General features: G+C 37.6%; 1 protein-coding gene across 1 annotated transcript in view; it reads right to left on the bottom strand.

Annotated features, from left to right (window-relative positions):
* Nucleotides 1-22,025, bottom strand: part of FNTB (farnesyltransferase, CAAX box, beta) — a 110,108-nt gene that overhangs the window by 34,988 nt on the left and 53,095 nt on the right. The window contains exons 5-6 of the mRNA XM_036734340.1: nucleotides 5,761-5,907; nucleotides 5,574-5,657 (exon numbers count right to left, since the gene is read on the bottom strand). Coding sequence (XP_036590235.1) covers nucleotides 5,574-5,657; nucleotides 5,761-5,907 — 231 coding nt within the window. The remainder of the gene's footprint in view (nucleotides 1-5,573; nucleotides 5,658-5,760; nucleotides 5,908-22,025) is intronic.

Raw genomic sequence — 22,025 nt, 5'->3', positions numbered from 1 at the left:
ATATTCCTTTCCCCCTCTGATTCCATTCTTCTTCTAAGATCATCAAAACATAAGAGAACCACTACCAGAAACTGTCTAACTGGACATATGACTCTGGATAATAAGGTTCTAAGGGGACACATAAATTATCTCCCTATGTTAAAATGTAACAGCTTATCCTTTAGTCCCTCATGATTGTTCACTCATGTTTACCTTTTTATGCTTCTCTTGGCTCCTGTGTTTGTATTTCAAAGTTTCTATGCATGTCTAGTCTCTTCTTCAGGAATACTTAGAAGTCCTCTATTTCATCAAAGATTCGCCTTTCCCCCATTGGGTTGTACTGATTTTCTGGGTTATTCTTTGCCTTTGTCTTTGGAATACCATTTTCAAGTTTGCCATTCATTCATAATAGAGCTGCTAGCATGAGTGACTGTGACTGGCTTCTCACTACCTGAATTCTTTCTTTCTGGCTGCTTGAAATTTTTTTTTAAACAGAAAGCTCTGGACTTTGACGATAATGTTCCTGGTAGTTTTTATTTGGGGGCTTCTTTCAGGAGACCCAGGGGATTCTTTCAATTTCTACTTTGCCCTCTAACTCTAAGAAATCTCAGGATGTTTCTTTTATGATTCCTTCAAATTTGATGTCTAGGTTCTTTATTTGGTCATGGCTTTGAAGTAGTCTAATGATTCTTAAAATTTTTCTCCTAGATCTGTTTCCCAAGCCAGTTGTTTGTGGAAGAAACACTTCATATTTTCTTTTATTTTTTCAGTCTTTTGATTTTGTTTTAATATTTCTTGTTGTCTCATGGAACTATTGGCTTCTATTTAGTCTATTCTAATTTTCAGAGAGTTTGCTGTTTGAATAAGGTTTTGTGCCTCTTGTGACAAGTTGTTAATACTCTTTTCAAGTCTTTTTTCCACAGCTCTCATTTCATTTCCAATGCTTTCTTTTAATGTTCTCATTTCAGTGATAAAAACTTTTTAAAGCGCTTTTTTAAACTTTTGCTTCATCTGTTCTAGGAATTCTAGTTGGACTTTTATCCAAAGTACATTTTTCTTTGAGGCTTTGCTCATAGATATTTTAGAATCATATCTTCTAGGTTTGTGCTTTGAGTGTTCCTGTCAACACAATAGGTTTTTTTTTTTTTGGTGGGGGGGGGGCGGTTCCTTTTTATTGTTTACTCATTCTTCCAGCCCACTTCCTAATGTTGGACTTTAGGTTAGGGCCTGACTGTGTATACTTCTGGAAGGCATGTCCTGCTGCAGCTTTCTTCAGGTATTGGGTATCGTGTTATACCAGGATCTCAGGGGCAGCTCATACTAGGGACCTGTAAGCTTTCAGTGCTCTCAAAGTGGTCTGTTCTAGGTAAAAATCTGATCACTGCCTCTGTCATCTGAGGTCTGCAAATTCCTGACATGGGTTTGGACCTGAGCAACATGATTGCGGGCTTGTCCCACCTAGAGTTCAGCCAGTGACTTGGCCAACTGGAAAGCTGTTCTGGGTCAGTGACAGAACTGCAGGGCCCCTCTTTGGTCTGGGATCCTAGTTATTCTGCTACAGGCTTCAGAATGGGCTAGAAACCGTAAGACTTGCCCACTCTACTCTTAGGGTCTGAGCTACCTAGCTGCTACTTGTTTCTGATCCTGATCTTTGTCCAGTGCACAGTCTAGGACCCACAACTGCTCCTCACCCTAGAAGGTTATGTCTAGGCACAGGCCCCCTCCTCATTTGTGACCCAAAACTAGGCCATAAGTTACTGAGCTAACAGTTGCACCAATTCTTTATCCCTGTATAAGCCCCTCTGTGCTGGACCTGGGACCTCTTCCTGTCCTGCTGCATGACTTCTAGGGAGAAGTACACTGGAATGCTCTGATGCCATTCCTTGCTAGACAACTTGTTAATTAAGTTGTTAATTCAATCTGTAGTGCCTGTAGACCTCTCTGTCTGTCTCCCTATGCTGAACTGGAATTAGGAAAATGAATGCTGATTTTTTTCCCCTTGGATTTCTCAATCAGGACCTGGTCTGGTATGTTTTCTAGATGTGTTTGGAGAAGTTTGAGGGAAAGTTCAGCCGAATTTCATGCTATTCCACCATCATGGCTCCCAACATGTAAAAGTACTATAATCATCAACCACTGTACAGCTGATATCCCTCATGACAAGGCAGTCCAACGCTCACTGCTTCTTGAACCACAGGAAATACGTAGGAAACAAAGGCACTTAAGGGCTACAAGGAAAATACCAAGTTAAAATCTGAAGGAACTTAAAAGCACAATAAAAAAAAATATTACCAGAAGGTGCCCAAAGTAAGGAAACTAGATACCATCCACCTGTCTTTTCCATCTGACAGAGGAAGGCCTCCATCTGTGAGATCTCACTAGATTTTAAGAAGCTAATACTAAGACCAAGCCAGTATTTGGACAGGAAACCCACAGAATGGAAGGGACTCTAGAGCCTAAGGGAAAGGCCCACCTTTGCTTTTGCCTTAAGAAATTAAAATTAATTTAGCTAAGGAATGAAATGTTTCTTTTATCTTAAGAGCAATATTTGCTTTGTTGTAATACACAGGTCCTTAATTCAATTTCTTGCAGACAACTCACAGATAAAATCCTTTACTTCATTTTTATTATGAATTTAGTTACCTATGTTGTCAGTGTCCCTGTATTATGCTTTACAATGTTCATTTTCTTCACTTTCATTTTCATACTTGAAGTTTTTAATCAGTTAAAGCAATAGCAAATTTATTCAGAAGCCACAGATAAAGGCAAATTTATAAATGGAAAATAAAAAAATAAGGAATCTAGAAACTTCACAAAAAGGTATTTTTCTAACCCCATATATAGAAAACAATGCTGACTGTCAAAAATTTGAGGAAATTTTTTGAAAACTTAAATTGTAGAAAAGTAAAGGTAAGCAAAAGTCCTATGTGTTCTACATGATACATAACATTTTCTGCCAAGTACATTAAACTGCTTACTAAATGTGCACTAGATATTTTTGAAAGTAAAACAATTCTGAACCAATAGGAAACTATGTGGTAAAGTACTATATTACTGAATTGTACTATACACTCCACTGGACTACAGGAGGTCATACATATCTCAAAATATCTCACTTACCCCAGAGGGGTTAATGTGTTAATGTGTTATGTTGACATTATTCATGATTTTCTCAAATCTGATTAACACATATTTATTAAGACCCAACTATTTTTCTTCTACTTTCAAGCTTCCGGATAAATGCAGTTCTAACTTACATTGGAAAATGCACATCATTAAAAACAGAAGCAATTCTTTTTTTTTTAATAGTAATTTATATTTAAGTAAACAAGCTACTAATTTTAAAAATGCATTGTTGGAACACATAATAATAGTGAGGACTCTTGGTTCTCAGCTCAGTTCCAATGACATTGTATGACTGAATTAAAGAATGAAACCCACTGAAGACACCTTCTGAAACTTATCCCTAAGAACCATCTCAGAAAGGTCAAGGTCTCAATTCTTGGCCAGGAATGCTTGACTGTGGAAGAGGATGGAAGTAATGAATTTAGCAGAAACAGAGACCTTAACACTTAAGGTCACTCAAGAATTCAGGATATTATTCACAACTGGGAGTCTAGATCCCAAATAATTCTGACAGGCAATTTTATTGTGTTTGATTTTTTAAAAATAAGCTAAAATTTCAGAAAGAAGCCCTTTCCCCCCAAATATTTAATTCCTATTGATTTTTTACATTACCTTCATTTCCTGACATATTCTCTCTCACCTCCCTTGTTCCTTTCCCCTACACAAAGAGCCATCCCTTAGAACACAGAATAAAAGAGATGAAGAGAAAAAGCAGTTCAGCAATACCAACCAACACATCAACCAAGTCTGACAACAGACATACAATGTTCTATGCCCATAATTTCCCATTTCTTCACAGAAAAGAGAGTTTTCATATCTTTTTCTGGAGCCAAGTTTGACATCGGGCAGGGGTGACTAAGATAGTCCGATGGTTAAGGTTCAAGATTTGAAGGAAATGGGACATTTGTAGTAGGACTGAATTCTTGAGTGACCTTAAGAGTTAGCAAAAAGGAGATTTACTCATAGCAAGGGAAGGTTACTGAAGGAGGATACAGCATTGACTCAGCTGAGCCCACCTACAGCTTTCTTCAATAATCAATAAACACTTATCAACAGCACACTATGTGACAAGCACTGTGCTAAACACCAGGGATATAAAATGAGGCAAAAGAATGTCCTTGCCCTCAAGGAGCTTACAAACTAATAGGGGTGACAATATGCAAACAAATACGTATAAAGCAAGCTATATAGAGGATAAATAGGAAATAATTAGCAGAGGGAAGGCACTAGAATTAAGAGGGGTTGAGCTTCTTGAAGAAGGTGGGATTTTTGTTGAGATTTAAAAGGAAACCAGCTAGGTGAGTGGAGCAGAGGACAGACAGCATGCCAGACATGGAAGACAGACAGAAAGAATGCCCAGAGCCAAGAGACGGAATGTCTTATTCGTGGAATAGCCAGGAGGCCAGTGTCACTGAATTGAAGAGTACATGTTGGGGAGAAAGTCAGGAGGGAGCTAGATTATGAAGGGCTTCGAATGACAAACAGAGTGCCTGGGCAAAGAGTCTAGTGACAACTAATAACCTAACTTCTGTACCTAAGGCACCAGGAAGCTACATCAATAGTCGTAATATTTTATTCCCTGAGACGATTAAGTTTTCAGGACAGTGGGACTAGCTTTTAAGGGAATGAACTAATCCAGCCCACCATGGTGAGAAATCCTGGAACTTCCTACCACACTGAGCCATTATAATGATGTAACATTAAATTTCATGCTTTACTTTCTGCTGTTCTTGCCATTTACATAGCTGTAATCATTATGCATAACCTTCCTGGGTTTGCTTACTTCATTCTGTGTCAGTGCATTTAAATCTTCCCATGCTTCTCTGAATCTTTCACATTTATTTCCTATACTCCAGTACCACTTTATTATGTTTAAGTATCATTCCATCATATTTACATAATGTCACACAATTTCTTTAGATTGCCCAATCAATAAACACGTATTTAGTTTCCAGTTCTTTGCTACCACAAATAGTGCTACTAAGAGTATTTTCTTGTCTTTGCCCTTCTGGGGCACATGTGTCACAGCAGGCACTTTCAATGAAGGGTATAAATATTTTATAGTCACTTTTTAAAGCATAATTCCAAATTGCTTTCCAGAATGTTTGGACCAATTTACAACTGTACCAATAATGTGTGCCTATCTTTCTGCAGCCCCTTCAACACTCACTAGTCTCACCTTTTCATATCTTTTCCCTTTTGCTTATTCCCTGGATTTTTAATATTACACCCTTTTTCTCATCCTGTACCACTGAGAGAGCTACTTCTTTCTACCTCACAATTTTCTTTTTTCATTCCCTGGGTGACTGGTAAATACACCCAAATCAGAAGGTTTTGGAAGTCCATAAGAACACTTTCACTCACTTCCTTTCTTGGTTCAGTTCCCCTAACAGCAAACAAGCTTTAAAAGCTATTGAAAAGCCTAGATAGTCCCCCACTCTTAGGAGCCCAACAAATCTCCAACTCACCTGACATCCACCTCACCTCCAATGTGCATGATAAAAGAACCATCAGGTTGCTTCAAAGAATAGAGGTATTCTAGGAGTTTCTCTCTGAGACACGAAAGAGAAAGAAGAATTTAGTGGACCAGTATACTGTATTAGCATATGCAAACCTGTTGTTTTGGGATTGAGACTCTGCAGAACCAGATCATACCTGTTGATGACATCAAAGGCCTCTTCAGTGCCAATGATACACAATGCATTGACTGCTGCATATGTGGGTGCAAGGTGTGGATGTTGACCAGGTCCCCCTCCGAAGCCACCTATTGGGCTTTGACATCGTTCCAGAAACTGACACACACTATAAATGGCAAAAGGGAAAAGTAAAGTCAGAATGTACTATGTATACAAACCAAGGCAACAACCCCAAAAGGCAGTTCTAACCTCATTTATTCACTCTCAAAAAGGAATAAACGAGTTTGTGCTTCTCTTTCTCTTTGCTAACCCACTATAAGAATCTTTTAGGCAAGGTAGGTCCATGGTCCTACTTCAAAGAAGATTCTGCCAACAAATCTATAGCTACCGCCAAAAAGGAAGGAGTATAAAACAAGGGTAGAAAATGAAAAACATTTCCCTTAAAACCAGAGATTGCCCACTTACTCAATAGTGCCAACTCTTGTTCCTTTAGGCCTTGCAGACTTACTTGCATATTTACATTACTCTGTCCTATCTTACTGCATGGGTCTGGTACTTCACTTCCTTATCTAAACTAAAATGACCTACCCAGAAAAAGAACAAGATTGAATGGTCAAATCTGAAGGGATTTCATTTTATCTGACCATTGCTCAAAGTATGAATCTCAATGACTATAATCCTAACAAGTATTCATCTAGCTTCCACTTGAATATGAAAGCCATTCCATTTCTGAACAATTCTAACCTTTAAGAAGTTTTTCCATGTGATGAATTGAAATGCTTCCTAGTAATTTATACCTGTTGGTCCTAGTTCTACTTTCTGGGGCTAAGCAAAACAGGTTCTTCTTCCATAAAACACGTTAAACATTTGAAGATACCTAACATGCGTCTCCCAAATTCTCTCTTCTCCAGGTTAAACATTACCAGTTAGAATCTCAGGGATTTCAAAGATCATCTACATCAGGGGTTCCCCATCCCTGAACTACACCATCTACACTAAAACAGAACACAATATTCAGAATGTGATCTGAGCAGGTCTAGTACCTCCCTGAATTTTAATATATGCTGAAATTATATTAGCTTTTCTGCATGCCATGCTACACTGTTGACTCATGTTAAATGTATGGTTCACTAAAACCCCAAGGGATTTTAAAAAAAATTATGCTTATTTAATATTCTGAACATCACTATTTTATTCTGGCATCATTTTTAAAACTCCCTACCTCATCTCCTATCTCTACGTCATTAAAAACTGAGAGAAAGAATGAGGGAAAAAGTCCTTATTACATGAGCATAGTTAAGCAAAACAAATCCACACAGTGGCCATGTCCAAAAATGTATGTGTCTTCATCTTGTATCTATCAGGTCTCTGTCAGGAGATGGGGCACATGTTTCATGATAGGTCTTATAAAGATATAGTTGGTCATTGCATTGATCAGAGTTCTAAAGTTTTTCCAAGTTACTTTTTCTCTAAAATGATGCTGTCCTTGTATAAACTCTTCTCATTGTGCTTACTTCACTATGTCACTTTATACTACTCAGGATTCTCTGAAATCATTTCTTGGTTCATTTCTTAGGGCACAATAATATTCCATCACATTCACATACCACAATTTGTTTGGCCAATCCCTAATTGTCTAAAATAATCTAATGCATCCTCTTAGTTTTTAGTTATTTTCTTTTTTCCCCCTTGACTAACGATCAGGATTAGTTTTCATTGCTTGAAGCTAATAACTTTCTGGTACTATCCTCCCAATGACACTTGTTTTGCTTTGAGTTTGAAGTATTTCTATACAAAATTGTGTGTGTATGTGTGTATTTTGAACCCTCCTTTGTCCACTTCAGGTAAGAGTGAAATCTGTATTGTAATTGTAGTGTAATGCCAACTACCCCTACTCTTTCCTCCTGAATTGTATAACTCTTCTTTTCATGCACTCCAATTATAGGAAATAACAAGTTTTACTCCCTTCTTTCTCCTATGTACACCAGTGTGTTCCTCCTTTTGTGCTCCCTCTCTTTCTCTTTTTGAACTTCCACAATTAAGCCACCTCTAAGACCTCTGTTTCTCTTATTTAATTCCCTCTGTGCCCTTTGAAAATATGGTTCTGAAAAAATCCCTGTTCTCCTTCCCCACAAAAGAAAGTCAGCACTACAAAATCATACAGTTCCTTCCAAATGCTCAAATTTACCTTTAAGGTTTTTCATGACCCATATGTTCACATTTCAAAATTCCTACTCAGCTCTGATTTTTGCATCAGAAAAGCTTGAAAGTTCTGTATCCGTTAAAGGCTGTATACTCAGCTTTGCAGGGTAGATTATTTTTCGTTGTAAGCCTATCTCTTTTGCCTTTCAAAATACTGTATTCCAAGATGTCTCCTTTATGGTAGAAGCTACCAGGTCTTGTGTGATCTTGGCTATGCATCCTTGGTACCACAACTGATTCTTTCTGGGTATTTGCAATAACTTCTTTGAAGTGGGAGCTCTGAATTTTGTTTGATATTTCTGGGGGCTTTTCCTTTGGGGATTTCTTTTATGAAGGAGGTGATTGGTGGATTTTATCTTTATTTATCCCTCTGGTTCTAAAATATCTGGGCAATTTTAATGTCTGAAATACAGTGTCCAGATTTTTTTTTTGAGGGTGTGGTGCCTATGGTTTTCAGGGAGTCTAATGATTCTTAAATGACCACTCCTTGACCTGTATTCCAGGGCTGTTGTTTTTATATTACAGTCTTATGTTTACTTCTATTTCTTAAACTTTTGGGGTTATTCTAATATCTCTTGCTTATAGAGTCACTGATTTTTGTTTGTTCTATCCTAGTTTACAGGAAGTCTGTTACTTGGGTAAGATTGCCACTTTCTCTTCTAAGCCATTTATCCTTCTTCAAATTATTTCTCCACAGGGTTTATTGCTTTTTTTAAATCTCTTGCTTCATTTCTCCTAGGTACTCATTTTTGGAAAGTCCATTTTTCCCCCTGCAATTCTCTGCATGCAGTTGTAACAACGTGATTCTCTCCTTCTTTGGGGAGGGGCGGGGAGGAAACTTTAGATTTGGAATAATTTTTTATACCGCTTGGTGTTTTATTCATTCATGTCTTCAGATTTAGCTCCTAAATTGGAGCTTTGTGCCAGAGACACTGTACTTTTGGTATGGTTGTCAGCAGGCCCACTTGGTCTTACCCTGGTTCACTGAGATACAGAGATACTCTGTATCTCAGGGTTAGGCTTCCCTGAATCTCTGAGCACTGAATCTTTAGAGATCTCTCATCATCTCAAGACAAGGTATAAGAGACTTTACATCCCTGGACCAGGGACATCCTGATCCAAGTGCTGCAGCATTACATTGATCACTAGTCATTGCCTGATGTGGCTGCCCAGGGCTTCCAAGGTCCCCACCCTGGGGCTTTCTCAGGGAATCTTCTGCTCTTGCTGCTTCCAGACACAGAGCTTTACAGGTTATACATATTCTTAGTCCATTGCTTTGAAAGACTACGTCTGTGCCAAGTTTTCCTACAGTGGTCCCCCCTTCCTAATGTGTTGAGGATTCTAGCTAACCTCCTGTGAAGTTTGGGGTAGAAGTCACATAGTGTAGTTTCTAATGGAAATTCTTGTTCATTGAATAATTCTGATTCAATCTGATGACAACCTTAGGATTTTGCTGGTATAGTTACGTAGGAGATGGATAGTCTGCCTCCTATTCAGGCAGCCATCTTGACCAGAAGTTCCCCAGATTTTTTTTTCTACATCAACTGCCATCTATCTATGCCTCTCATCCAGTAAATGTCCAGCTGACTTTTTTTTAATCAAAGAGTATGTCTTGATGTCTATTCCTATTGCTTTTCATCTTATCTTCTCATTTAGAAATAACATAAAGTGGAAATCTTCAGCAAAATGATCCTCTGATAGCACATTATAGTATTAAGGTGACCCTAGACTCTCAAAAGGCTATTCCAATCTAATGCAAGTTCTTATAGGCTCTACCCCAAAGTGAACAGGTCTCAAGAATATGCCAGGAAATGTACTATAGAGATGTCATCTGAGGATCAGCCTAGCTGAAGTACCTATTACCATCAAAAGGTTAGCTGTCATTATTTGGCCATAGTAACTATCTATGAGGGATTTATCTTAATTGTGAGTACCCTTGCCATCCTCTTCTAAATATACCCTAGTTTGTCAATGACCCATCTGGGTCATCACTCTGTAATGCCCAGACTGGACACAAGATTTAACACCCTAGAAGTCATATTCTTTCTTTAAGTAAAAGGTCTCAGGTCCAAAAAATACCCTTTTAAATCTACATATTAGGGAAGTTCCAGAAGTGCCCTACTTATCAAGCTGTTGGTTTTTTACCCTATTCAATGTAAATTATATAGAAGTTCAATTTGATAGCACTGTTAATACTACCTTCAATCATCCTTCCTGTTCAGAACAAATCTTAACATATATCAACTAGTGAATGAATCTAATTCTCCCTTTAATTTTTGTCTTTTTTAGTCTCTCTTTTTAAAACAAATATTATCACAAATTTTCTTTCATATAAATCCCAAGCACAATCCCAAGAGGATTCAACTGAATCCTCTACAATGTAAAATCCCAGAAAACGGTTAAATAAACATGAGTGACCTCACATAATTCATGCAGTTGTGTATTAGTGGTTTTATTTTAAAAGAAAATACAGGTATATTCTTTATAAGTTATTATGAATGTACTCAATTATCCAGTGTTTTTTAATCTGTATTTTGCTGCCATTTAAAAGTTTTATGTAGTTGCAGTAATAACATACACACACACACACACACGCACACACACACACACACACACACACAGTCCTCTTAGTTCTGCTTTCTTTATTCTGTATCACTGCATGGAAGTCTTCCCATGTTTCTTTGTTGCTGTTGGTTGTTTAGAGTTGAAATGATGTTTCTTAGGCACATATTTTGCACTAGATATTAAAGGAAAGGTAAATATAAGATGGGACCACTGCCTTCATGGAACTTAACACATGTACAAATAAACATCTCCTGAATTTGTCCCCTTTTCTCTGTTCCTATATTTCTACCTTAATAGAATCTCTCATCATTTTTAAAATCTTTAATTCTGCACTAAACACAATAAAAAAATCAGCATTTGCATACACAAGTAGAATAGAAAAAGGGTTGCTTAGAAAGGGTTGCTGATGGAAAAGGAGATACAAAAATCCTCTGAAGAAAACAACTCCTTAAAGAGTACAATACTTAGAGAAGTTAAGTGAGTTACAGGTTCATCACCAAACAAGAGACAGAGAACATTATGAAATGTAAAATAGATTATTTTGATTATACTAAATTAAAAAGCTTTTGTACAGACAAAACCAATGCAACAAAGATTAGAAGGAAAGCAGAAAGTTGGGAAACAATCTTTACAGGAAGTGTCTCTGATAAAGGCCTCATTTCTCAAATATATACAGAACTGAATTTGTAAGAATACAAACCAATCCCCAATAGATGAATGGTCAAAGGATATGAACAGGCAGTTTTCAGATGAAGAAATCAAAGCTATCTACAGGCATATGAAGAAGTGCTCTAAATCGTTTTTGATTAGAGAAATGCAAATTAAAACTCTGAGGTTCTACCTCACACCTATAAGACTGGCTAATAAGACAGAAAAGGAAAACGATAAATGTTGGAGAAGATGTGGGAAAATTGGAACATGAATGCATTGTTGGCGGAGTTGTGAACTGATACAATCATCTGGAGAGCAATTTGGAACTATGCCCACAGGGCAACCAAACTTAGCATAACCTTTGATCCAGCAATACCACTACTAGCTCTGTAACCCAAAGAGATGATATACATGTTCAAAAATATTAAAAGCAACCCTTTTCATGGTGGCAAAATATTGGAAATTGAGGGGAAGCCCATCAATTGCAGAATGACTGGTATATAAATGTAATGGAATACTATTATGCAATGAGAAATAATGAACACACAGATTTAGAATACTATTATGCAATGAGAAATAATGAACACACAGATTTAGAAAAACCTGGAAAGACTTGTATAAACTGATGCAAAATGAAATGACCAGAACCAGGAAAACATTATACAAAGTATCAGCAACACTGTGTGATGATCAATTATGAATGACTCAGATCTTCTCAGCAATACAATGATCCAGGACAAGTAAAAAGGACTCAAGAGGGAAAATGCTATCTACTTCCAGTTAAAGAACTGATGGACTCTGAAGGCAGATTGAAGCATACTTTTTTCACTTACTTTATTCTTTTTCATGTTTTTTTTCTTTTTGATCTGTTTCTTCTTTTACAACTGTGACTAATATGGAGATATGTTCTACATGATAGCAAATGTATAACCTCCAAAAATTGACTATCATTTTAGGAAGGGGGAGGGGAGGAAGGGAGAAAAATTTGGAACTCAATATCTTGTAAAATTGAATGCTAAAAATTGTCTTGACATGTAATCGGGGAAAAAATTAAATATTATAAAAATTTAAAATATATAGGCATATATTTATCTCATTTATCCATTTGGAATCTACATATGGTAAGATGCTGACATAATTATGTGGCATAACAGATTCTCCTTGCTTCTTAGGGTACTGTACTCCAGACTCTCTACTCAAAAATCCTTTTCTTCCTTAAGCAGCTTCACACAATTCAGATTAGTTCTTGATATGCAAATTGCTTTCCCTAGGCTGCTTTCCTTTGACTAAAAAAAAAAAATACTAAAACTTGGTGACTGTTTCTTCATGGAAACATCCCTTTAGAAAGTCAAGTCACTTAGGCCTGATTCTACAGACTCACCAATCTTCTCATCTGATTTTGGTCTTTTGAGTAGAATATCCTATGGCAAATAATTCTAACTGATTCTTACACTACACACACACAACCCCCCCCATATATATGTATACACACATACATATACATATATGTATACCTATGTATGACACACACACACACACACACATATAAAACTACAATAAATTAAGAAATTAGCTTCCTGGTTTAGAAATCTCTTTTGAGTTTGATTGTCATCAACACACTTCCCAGAACCTAACCTTCCCAAAGTGAACTAATAAAATCAAGTCTCAGAATCCGTAAAACTGAAGACCAGACCCTGGGCCCATGGTAAACTCATAAAGGTGAAGACACTTCATTCCTCTCCCCCAAACTCAGTCTGAAACAGGTTGCTGCTGACTAGCAATGACTCTATTACTTACTGAACCCAACTAGACCACATATCCTAGTTAACATGTAAACTGGCAAGTTGTTTATGTATTTCATGCTGCTACTCCATTTCTCGCTTTTGATTTCAGGCTATTACTGTACTATATTGCAACAGAATCAGAAACTGAAACTCCAGAAATAGACAGTGTGTGTGTGTGTATATATGACCACCTCCCAATAAATTCAGCAAAGATTTTGCAAGGTTACGCTAGTGATAAACAAGAATTGCAAGTAAAACTTGACAATAAGTAAGCTAAGTTCAGTGACACTTTTACTTAAAGAAAAGGTTTACTTAAGGAAATGGTTCTTAAAATTTTGAAAACATTCACCAAATCCCACAATACCCAAATGAAACAACTTGTATCTTGATAATACATTGGCAATACTGAAATATAATAGCCTAAGTTTTTGGTTGCAAGAAGCTGTAGATGTAACAAAGACCAACCATATACCAAAAACATAAAAGCATACCTCAAGGAGAATATCACCAACAACCATATCACTTAAGAGATTCATTCCCTTCTTTGTCTCCCCAAATATAAGAATCCTTGCTTAAAGAATCTCAGTTTAAAGCTCTGAAACTGCTAGAATCTCAACTGCCCAAACATTGTTTAAATTTACCTTCATGCCAACTTCATTCAGACTGACATCCTGAATCTGCCTCTCCTCAAGGCAGTGCTAAAAAAAAAAAACTGAGGGAACGGCTTTTCCTCAGTCTAGGCATTAGACCGGAATAAATTGGTGTACCTTAAAGACTTAGTCAAGGTCCTTATGGAGTCACTCTCCTACAGAACTTGTCATAATGTCTAAAAACAAAAAGACCAATTTCCTTACTATCTTTAAAAAGGGCAAAAGAAAAAAAAACATCTTAAAAAATACAAAGATATGTCAACTAAATTTCCATACTTGGGAAAAATACCAATACATACCATATAAAAAAAATACAAATAGTTTGCAAGCTTCAAGAGATCTGCCTGCTTTGTGAAAACCAAGTCTTTACATAATGACTACATTTTGTTTACCAACCAACTATAGTATCCAATAAAGATATGAAGTTAACTTCGTCTTCAATATAACTTTTCATATTCCCTCTCAAATGACATGAATCAACAAATTTTAAAAATTACATTTCTGAAGACCATAGTACTGTTGGGTGTCAATCAATGAACCTAACGTTTTTCAGGCACTGAGGTAGGCACTAAGGGTATAAAGACAAAAATGAAATAGTCACTTCCCTCCAGGAAGCTTAAATTCTTTTTTCAAAAAATATTTTATTTGTTTTAATCGGCCAAAATCTGCCTTCTTACTGTCTTACCCCTCCCTCAATTGAGAAAACACACACACATACACACACACCCCTATTATATTACAAATGTGTATAGTCAATCGAAACAAACTTCCACATTGATCATGTCCAAAAAAATAATTGTCTCATTCTGCATTCTGAATTTTTCACCTATCAGCAGGTAGGTAAGCATGTTTCTTCATTATTCCTCTGGAATCACGGTGGGTCATTATGCTAATAAAAGTTCAGCATACTATCACATTTATACACCATAATTTATTTATCCATTCCTCAGTTAATGGGCACCCCCTCATCATATTCTAATTCTTTGCCAACTCAAAAAGAGCTATAAATGTTTTTATATATCCTTAGAGTTAGTTTTGCTTTCCTTCTTTCTAGCTGCTTGTAGTATTTTTCTCTTTGACCTGGAAGTCCTGGATTTTGGCTGATATTCCTAGAAGTTTTCACTTTGAAGAGCTCTTTCAGGAGGTTACTGGTAGATTCTTTCTATTTGCACTTTACCCTCCAGTCCTAAGAGATCTGGACAGTTTTCTTCCAAAATTTTTTGAAGTAGGATGTCCAGGCTCTTTTTCTGGCCATAGCATTTAGATGGTGCAATAATAATAAATTTTTTTGCCACAATACCTTATACTTTCTTATATTTTTTTAGCCTTTTTGACTTTAATATTTCTAGTTGTCTCATGGAGTCATTGGCTTTTATTTGGTCCACTCTAATTTTTAGGAAATTTATTACTTGGGCAAAGTTTTATACCTCTTATACTAAACTGTTAATTCCCTTTCCAAGTCTTTCTTCCATAGCTGTCATTTCTTTTCCAATCTTTTCCCCAAGTACTCTCATTGTTTTAAAAAAAAATTTTGTTAATGCTTTTTAAAAAAAATCTCATGTTTTATCTCTTCCAGGAATCCTAGCTAAATTTTTACCCAAGTTGTGGTTTTTCTTTTGAGGCTTTTCTTACAGCTGTTTTGGAGTAATTTTCTACTTTGGAGTTTGTATATTAAGCTTCCCTGCCACCATAATGGCTCATTATGGTGAGCTTCTTTTTTTGTCTGTTTGCTCATTCTTCTAGCCTACTTCCTGACTTCAAACTTGATGTTAGGGCTAGGCTCTGCAGAACTTCTAAAAGGAATGTCTAGGCTGAATCTATTACTGCTTTCTTGGATACTGAGTGTTGGATTATTCCAGTATCTCAGGGACAGTCTGTAAAGGAATAGACCTACAAGCTTTCAGTACTCCAAAAGTAGTCTGATCCAAGGCAAAGTCTAACTGCTGTCCCTCTGATCTGAGCTCTGAAAGTTCCTGACCTGAGTTTGGGCCTGTGCAAGAATAGAATGCTGCCCTATCAGTCACATGGAAAGCTCTGTTAGTTCTGAGTGGCAGAAACACAGGCTCCCTTTGGGCTGGGATTCCTCCTTTCATTATTCCTCTGCAGGCTGAACTAGATGCTTGGAATGAGACCCTGCTCTACCCTTGGGATCAGAGTCATACCACTTTTAAGACTGAACTTTCTTCTTTCTCAGGGTAATGATCAGGGGCCTTCCCACCAGGCAATGCCACCAGGTGCATAGGTCCCCTTCTCAGTCTGACCTGGACAGTGGATGACAAAGCTGCCAATTCATGCCTGTCCTGATTGTAGTAGGTCTAGGACCTCCTCTTGTCCTCGTGCATGGCCTTTTTCTGGGTGCTCACATGGCACACTCCTGGACCAATCTCATCACCAGTATCCACAGACTTCTTTATCTGTGGACACAGCCCAAAGTGGCCTGGAGAGATGACTCGCTGTGCCTTTTTCTGTATTTCCCTATTAGTATTCAGTCTGGTAGACTTTCTAGATCTGTTTGGAGGAGTTTTGTGGAACTCAGTTGAACTGCTTCCTACCCCTCTGCCATCTTGGCTCTGACTGGAGGAACTTAAATTTTAATGGGGGAAACAGCATGTGTGTGTATACACACACACATACACACACACACACACACACATATATACATATCAAGACACATACATACATGTGTGTGTGTGTGTGTGTGTATGACAGAAACAAAGGCAAGTTAACCTTGAAGAAGATATTAAGGGGTAGGGAAGGGGAGGGAAAGACCTCTGGTATGAGGTAGTATCTGAGTTTGAGTCCTGGAATTTATTGAATAGGAGAGTGACATACTTAGATTTATGCTGTACAGGAGGCTACTGCAATAGTCTAGGCAAGAGGAGATGAGTACCTGAACCAGAGTGGGAGATTTGTGAGTGGAAAACAAATGAATGAATAATATTTACTAAGGCCTTTCTATGTATTAAGTACTGTATGTATGTGTACACAAGTGAGAGTCTATGTCTTCAAGGTACTTACATTCCAAAACAGGAGATAACAAATATGCAGAATATTGGCCAGGGAAAGGAGTTCTAGTCCATTAAATGGAAAAGATAGTGTGAAGAACAATGGGGCAGTCAACTTTTCAGAAGCAAATGATTATTGTTCTCAGAGTAAGAGGTGGAAAGGAAAGAGGCTACATGCACACAGCTGCACACTGGAAAATGACCAGGGTGAAGATGCGGCTGCATGGTACCAAAGGATAAAGAGCCCAGTCAGTGGCTTACTCCTCACAGGTGTGATCTCTAGAGGTCTTGTTTGGAGGGTAAAAGAGGTAGCAAGCAGAGAGAATGGAATAGATACAGGAGATAGAGTGGAAGCAGAAACACAACGAAATGGATATGTGGGGTGAGGGAGGAAGGAATCAAGGAAGACACTGAGGCTGCACAATTGGATGACAGCAGAGATGGTGGTGCACTTCACAGCAATAGGGAAATTAAGAAGCAGGGTGGCTGGGGTGGGGGGAAGATAATGAGTTCTGTTTTGGACATATTGAGTTAGAGATGTCTACAGGACATCATTAGAAATATTCAATAGGCAGTTTGTGATACAGGACTGGAGATCAGAAGACAGACCAGGGCTGGACATACAGATCTGGGAATCATTTGCATAGAAATTATAATTAAACCCACGGAGGCTGACAAAGTCACTGAGGGACAGAATGTAGAAAGGAAAGAAAAGAGAGAGCAAGACAGAGTGTTGGGCCATAACCAGTTCAGTTAGTGGCTATGATATGGATGAGATGCCAGAAGAGGAGACTGTGAAGGAGGAGTCAGACAAAGCAGAAAGAGAACCAAGAGTGTCACAAAAATCCAGAGAAGAGAAAATATTCAGGAGAGAGGATGATCAACAACGTCAAATGCTTCAGAGATGTCAAGATGAATGAGAACTTTTAAAAAGGCCTTTAGATTTGGCAATTATGAAATTACTGATAACTTTGGATAGTTTCAGTTGACTGAGGTCATAAGAGTCAGGGAGTTGAGAAGAAAGAAAGCAGGGGAATTGAGTATAGGCTACTTTTTTAAGGAGTTTGGCTGAGAAACAGGACAAATAGTTGGTTACAAGACCTTATAAAGGAGAGAAAATATCAATGATTTAGCATCAGTTTCGTGAGACCTAACTACTGGTTAGTCTTGGGTCTTTCCTACTATAATTAACATTTTCATCAGTGACATGGATGATGGACTGGTAAGCTCATTAAGCATCTGTGAAAGTAACATCAAAGTAGCATATGGATTACACCTCTAAGAAGAAGAAAATGAAAATCCAACATGGGCTTAAATCAAGTTAGGGAAATGATCAGAATAAAACAGAAGCAAAGTGAATAGGAATAAATACAAGGAAGCAGACCAAGGGATGGAAAAGGCATAAAATTCAAGATGGGAAATGACTACATGGGCTTAGCTGAGAAAGGTCTGCAGGTATAGGTTTAATGAGATGAATACAAACAAAATAGCAACTTCTTTAAAAAATGTATCATATCTATGTATATATACACAAAATCAGACATGGATATATATATTGTGTACATATGTGTGCGTGCATGCATGTATGTGTGTATAAACACATGTTGCCTCTGTGTGTATAAGTGTATGTGGGTACATCCCTGTGAAATCCTGGTAAAGCAACGACCCTGGGCTCTTGGAGGTTATACCAGTGGAGTACAAGCTCTGAGAGGTTCTGCCAACCTGGAAAGACTTTGCATATGGGTCCAAAGAAAGAGCACATGTGTTAAGAAATTTCCATGTCCCATACTACTGCCCCTGGCTCCTCCCTGCCTATGATATCAGAGGTGAGAAATCAATCTACTACAATATGGGATTCCACACCATCACTACAAAATCCCTGGCCCCATCTGCATCAAGTTACCTTGATGTATAAAAAAAAAAAAGTTACCTTGATGTGTGGGATGGAACCCAAAATGCCTTAGGAGGCGTAGCAAGAGCCTAGCCTGTATGTTGGAGTAGGAGAGCACCACTCCTCCTGCCATGGCATGAATATCTTTTCAGCCAAGGTTCCAAATCCCATCACCTGGCTGAGCCATAAATGCATCTTTTCTATTCTGAAGACCCAGGTGAATCCTTGTCTCTCTAGTGTCTTTGATTCAGAGTTACCCATGCCCTCTCCTCCATCTCCTGCCTTCCTGCCTTTGCAGAGAATGTGCTCTAGGCATTCTCTCTAGCTGTTCCCTATGCCTGGGACATTTTCCCTTTTCTGCTCCAACTACTGACCTCCCACACTTCCTTTAAGTCTCAACTAAAATCCCACATTCTACAGGAAACCTTCCCCAACCCCTCTTAATTCTAGTGCCTTCCCTCTGTTAATTATTTCCTATAATTCTGTACATAACTTGTTCTATATATATGCTTCAAATGCTTCAAAGAGATCAAGAAGAATGAGAGCTAAAAAAAGGCCATTAGATTTGGCAATTAAGAGATCACTGATAACTTTGGAAAGGATAGTTTCAGTTGACTGAGGTCAGAAGTCAGAGTTGAGAGGAGAAAAAGTAGGAGGAATAAGTATAGGCTGATACAAAGCAACTTATGTATATATTTGTTGCATGTTGTCTCCCCCATTAGACAATAAGCCCCTTGAGGGCAGGAAATGTCTTTTGTCTTTTCTTGTATCACTAGTGCTTAACACAGTGCCTGGAATATAGTAGGTGCTTAATAAATGTTTATTAGATTCACTGAAATGTTCTCCTTCTGCATCTCTGCCCCTTAGACACCTAAACTTCATTCAAAACTCAGCTAAAGCTCTACCTCCTTTCCTGATTTTCCCAGTATTGGTTGTTCCCTCTCAATTACTCTGAATTTGTATACGTGTTGTATTGCTGAATCTGTGAATATGCTGCATCCCTCCCAATAGGATACAAACTCTTTGATGGCAAAGACTATCTTCCATGTTTGTCTCTCCAGCCCCCAGCAAAAGGTCTGGCACATAGTAAGTACTTTTAAAATGACTGGTGATTGAAATGTCATGGAGAAATGAAAGTAAGTAGGTAGGTCTGGCTGGAACACTGTGTGTGTAAAGGGGACTACTGCATAGTCAGCCTGGAAGGACATACTAGAGTGAGGCTAAGGTGGGCTTTAAATGGCAAACAGAAGAGTTAGTATTTTATCACAGACCCAATAAGAAGCCACTTAAACTTATTAAGTATGGGAGTGATTCAATAATATTAATTTGGCCATTTAGAGAAGAGAAGAGAGAAGAAAAGGAAAGAGAGGAGAAGGGAAGGACAACCAGTCCTCAAGAAGCTTACAATCTAAAATAGAAACAGCTCTGAAAGACTTAGGAAGAACTCCAATCTACAAAAATACCAACCACTACCCTAGAGGAGTCATATTGAAATTTGCTACCTACACCTTGACAGAGAAGTGATGAACTCAACAGTGCAGACCGAGGCATTTTTTTCCAGAGCCAATGTGGGAATTTGTTTTATTTGACTATGCATATTTGTAACAGGGTTTTGTCTTTCATTCTCAAATGGAGTGGGCATATGTGGGGGGGGGGGGGGGAAGCGGGGGAAGAGATTGTCACTAATTAAAAAAATAAATTTAATTTTTTTTAAAAGGACCTTATAATCTAGTGAGAGCAGGCGACCCACAGATAGCTATAAAATAGATACAAGATGATTTGGGGGGAAAGGTATTAGGGGACGGCATGGTCAGGAAAGGATTTACAAATAAGGTGGCATTTGAGATGAATTACAAGAGATGATAATACGAGTATATTCCAGACAGGGAAGGCATGGCATAAGTGAGAAATGGAATTCTGTACCAAAGGAATAACTCAAAGACCATGTTGGCTGGATTGCAGTGTGTGTGAAGAGGAATAACATATAATAAGGCTGGAAAAATAGACTAGAATCAGATTATGAAGGGTTTTAAATGCCAAACAGGAATTATATTTGATCCAACAACTATTTGGCAGCTATGTGAAGAACTTAGGGAACTATTATAATAGCCCAGGCAAGAGGGGATGAAAGTCTTAGCAAGGGTGGTTGTGACGCAAGTTGTGATCCATAATCTAAATGATACAGAAAACCCAAAAGGAGTAGATTAGAGTCATAGAGATGATTGACAGATTTAAGATTAGCATGTTGAAATAATCCAATAAAAGTAATTATACAGAACTACTAATAAAAATAAAAGAATTAGTGGGATTGATATGAAATAGGATATATTTGTTAAATATAAGCCAAAATTTCAAGACATCTTTATACCAATTAAGTGTGACATCAAATCATCCACATTATTGAAATAAGGATCTTTCATGAAGATAGCTACTCTTAGCCATTCTTGGACCTCTCTCCATACTGACTCTTGGACTGACTCACTCTTATTTTGTTACTGACATGGCCTGCTGCTCAGACACTGACCCCTGGGCAATTCACTTAGCCGTTGTCTGCCTCAGTTTCCTCATCTGTAAAATGTAAATGGGATAATAGCACCTATCTTCCAGGGTTATTGTAAGGATAAAATGAAATCGTATTTGTAAAGTACTATGCAAAACTTAAAAGCATTATATAAATGTTAGCTATTACCCTATTAGATGAAATAATCAGGATTCCATTTGGAGAACTGCTAAATGTTTTGACATTTGTTGATTTGAATGAGCATGTAAACAGAATCTCAAAATTTTTACTCAACTTGAGAAACATTTACACATTTAAAATTCTTGATTTCTTTGTCTTTTACTATATTTCAATACTTCAAGGGTCTATATTCTTGTTAGTGAGAATTCTCCCTCCACAAACACGTATCACAATCCCTCTGTAATTGAATTGTCTCCAAGAGATGCTGTGAGCAAACTTCATCAACAGACAGTCAGATTGGTAACAAGCTCTTTAACTTAACTTTATTTTTTTCAAGTATTTTCCTCAAAATTTCAAAACCAAATTCCTTAGTCCCTAATAAATTCTAAACAATAGCATATATCAAGTGACCAATAAGTTTATTTCTTTATGCCCATCACACAAATTATTTTGCTATTTCAACATCTTTATGCAACCTAGGTATCATTCTCAATTCCATACTCTCTCACACCTCCCCATATTCAAAAAGTCTCTCTCTCATATAGAATCAGCACCAGGTGTTTTGTCACACAAAAGGAGCCTAATGGCCTTCAAAACCTCTTCTTTAATTGGAACTTCGGCTAGTGAGGGATTGACTTCAACTTGAGAGAGACAGTCAATGGCTGCAGTATCGATTGACGATGGTCTGTTGAAAACACTATGGAAGTGTTTGGCCCATCTCTCTAGGATCATGTCCTAATAACTAGTCAATGTGGGTCCATCAGCACTGAGTAGTTGAGATACAACATAGGTCTTTGGCCCATAAATAGCCTTCAGGGCATCATAAAAGCGATTTGGATTGTTACTAATGTTACTA

This window comes from Trichosurus vulpecula, chromosome 8 (genome assembly GCF_011100635.1).
Source record: "Trichosurus vulpecula isolate mTriVul1 chromosome 8, mTriVul1.pri, whole genome shotgun sequence".
Lineage (NCBI taxonomy): Eukaryota > Metazoa > Chordata > Mammalia > Diprotodontia > Phalangeridae > Trichosurus > Trichosurus vulpecula.
This window is presented reverse-complemented; position numbering and strand designations above follow the sequence as displayed.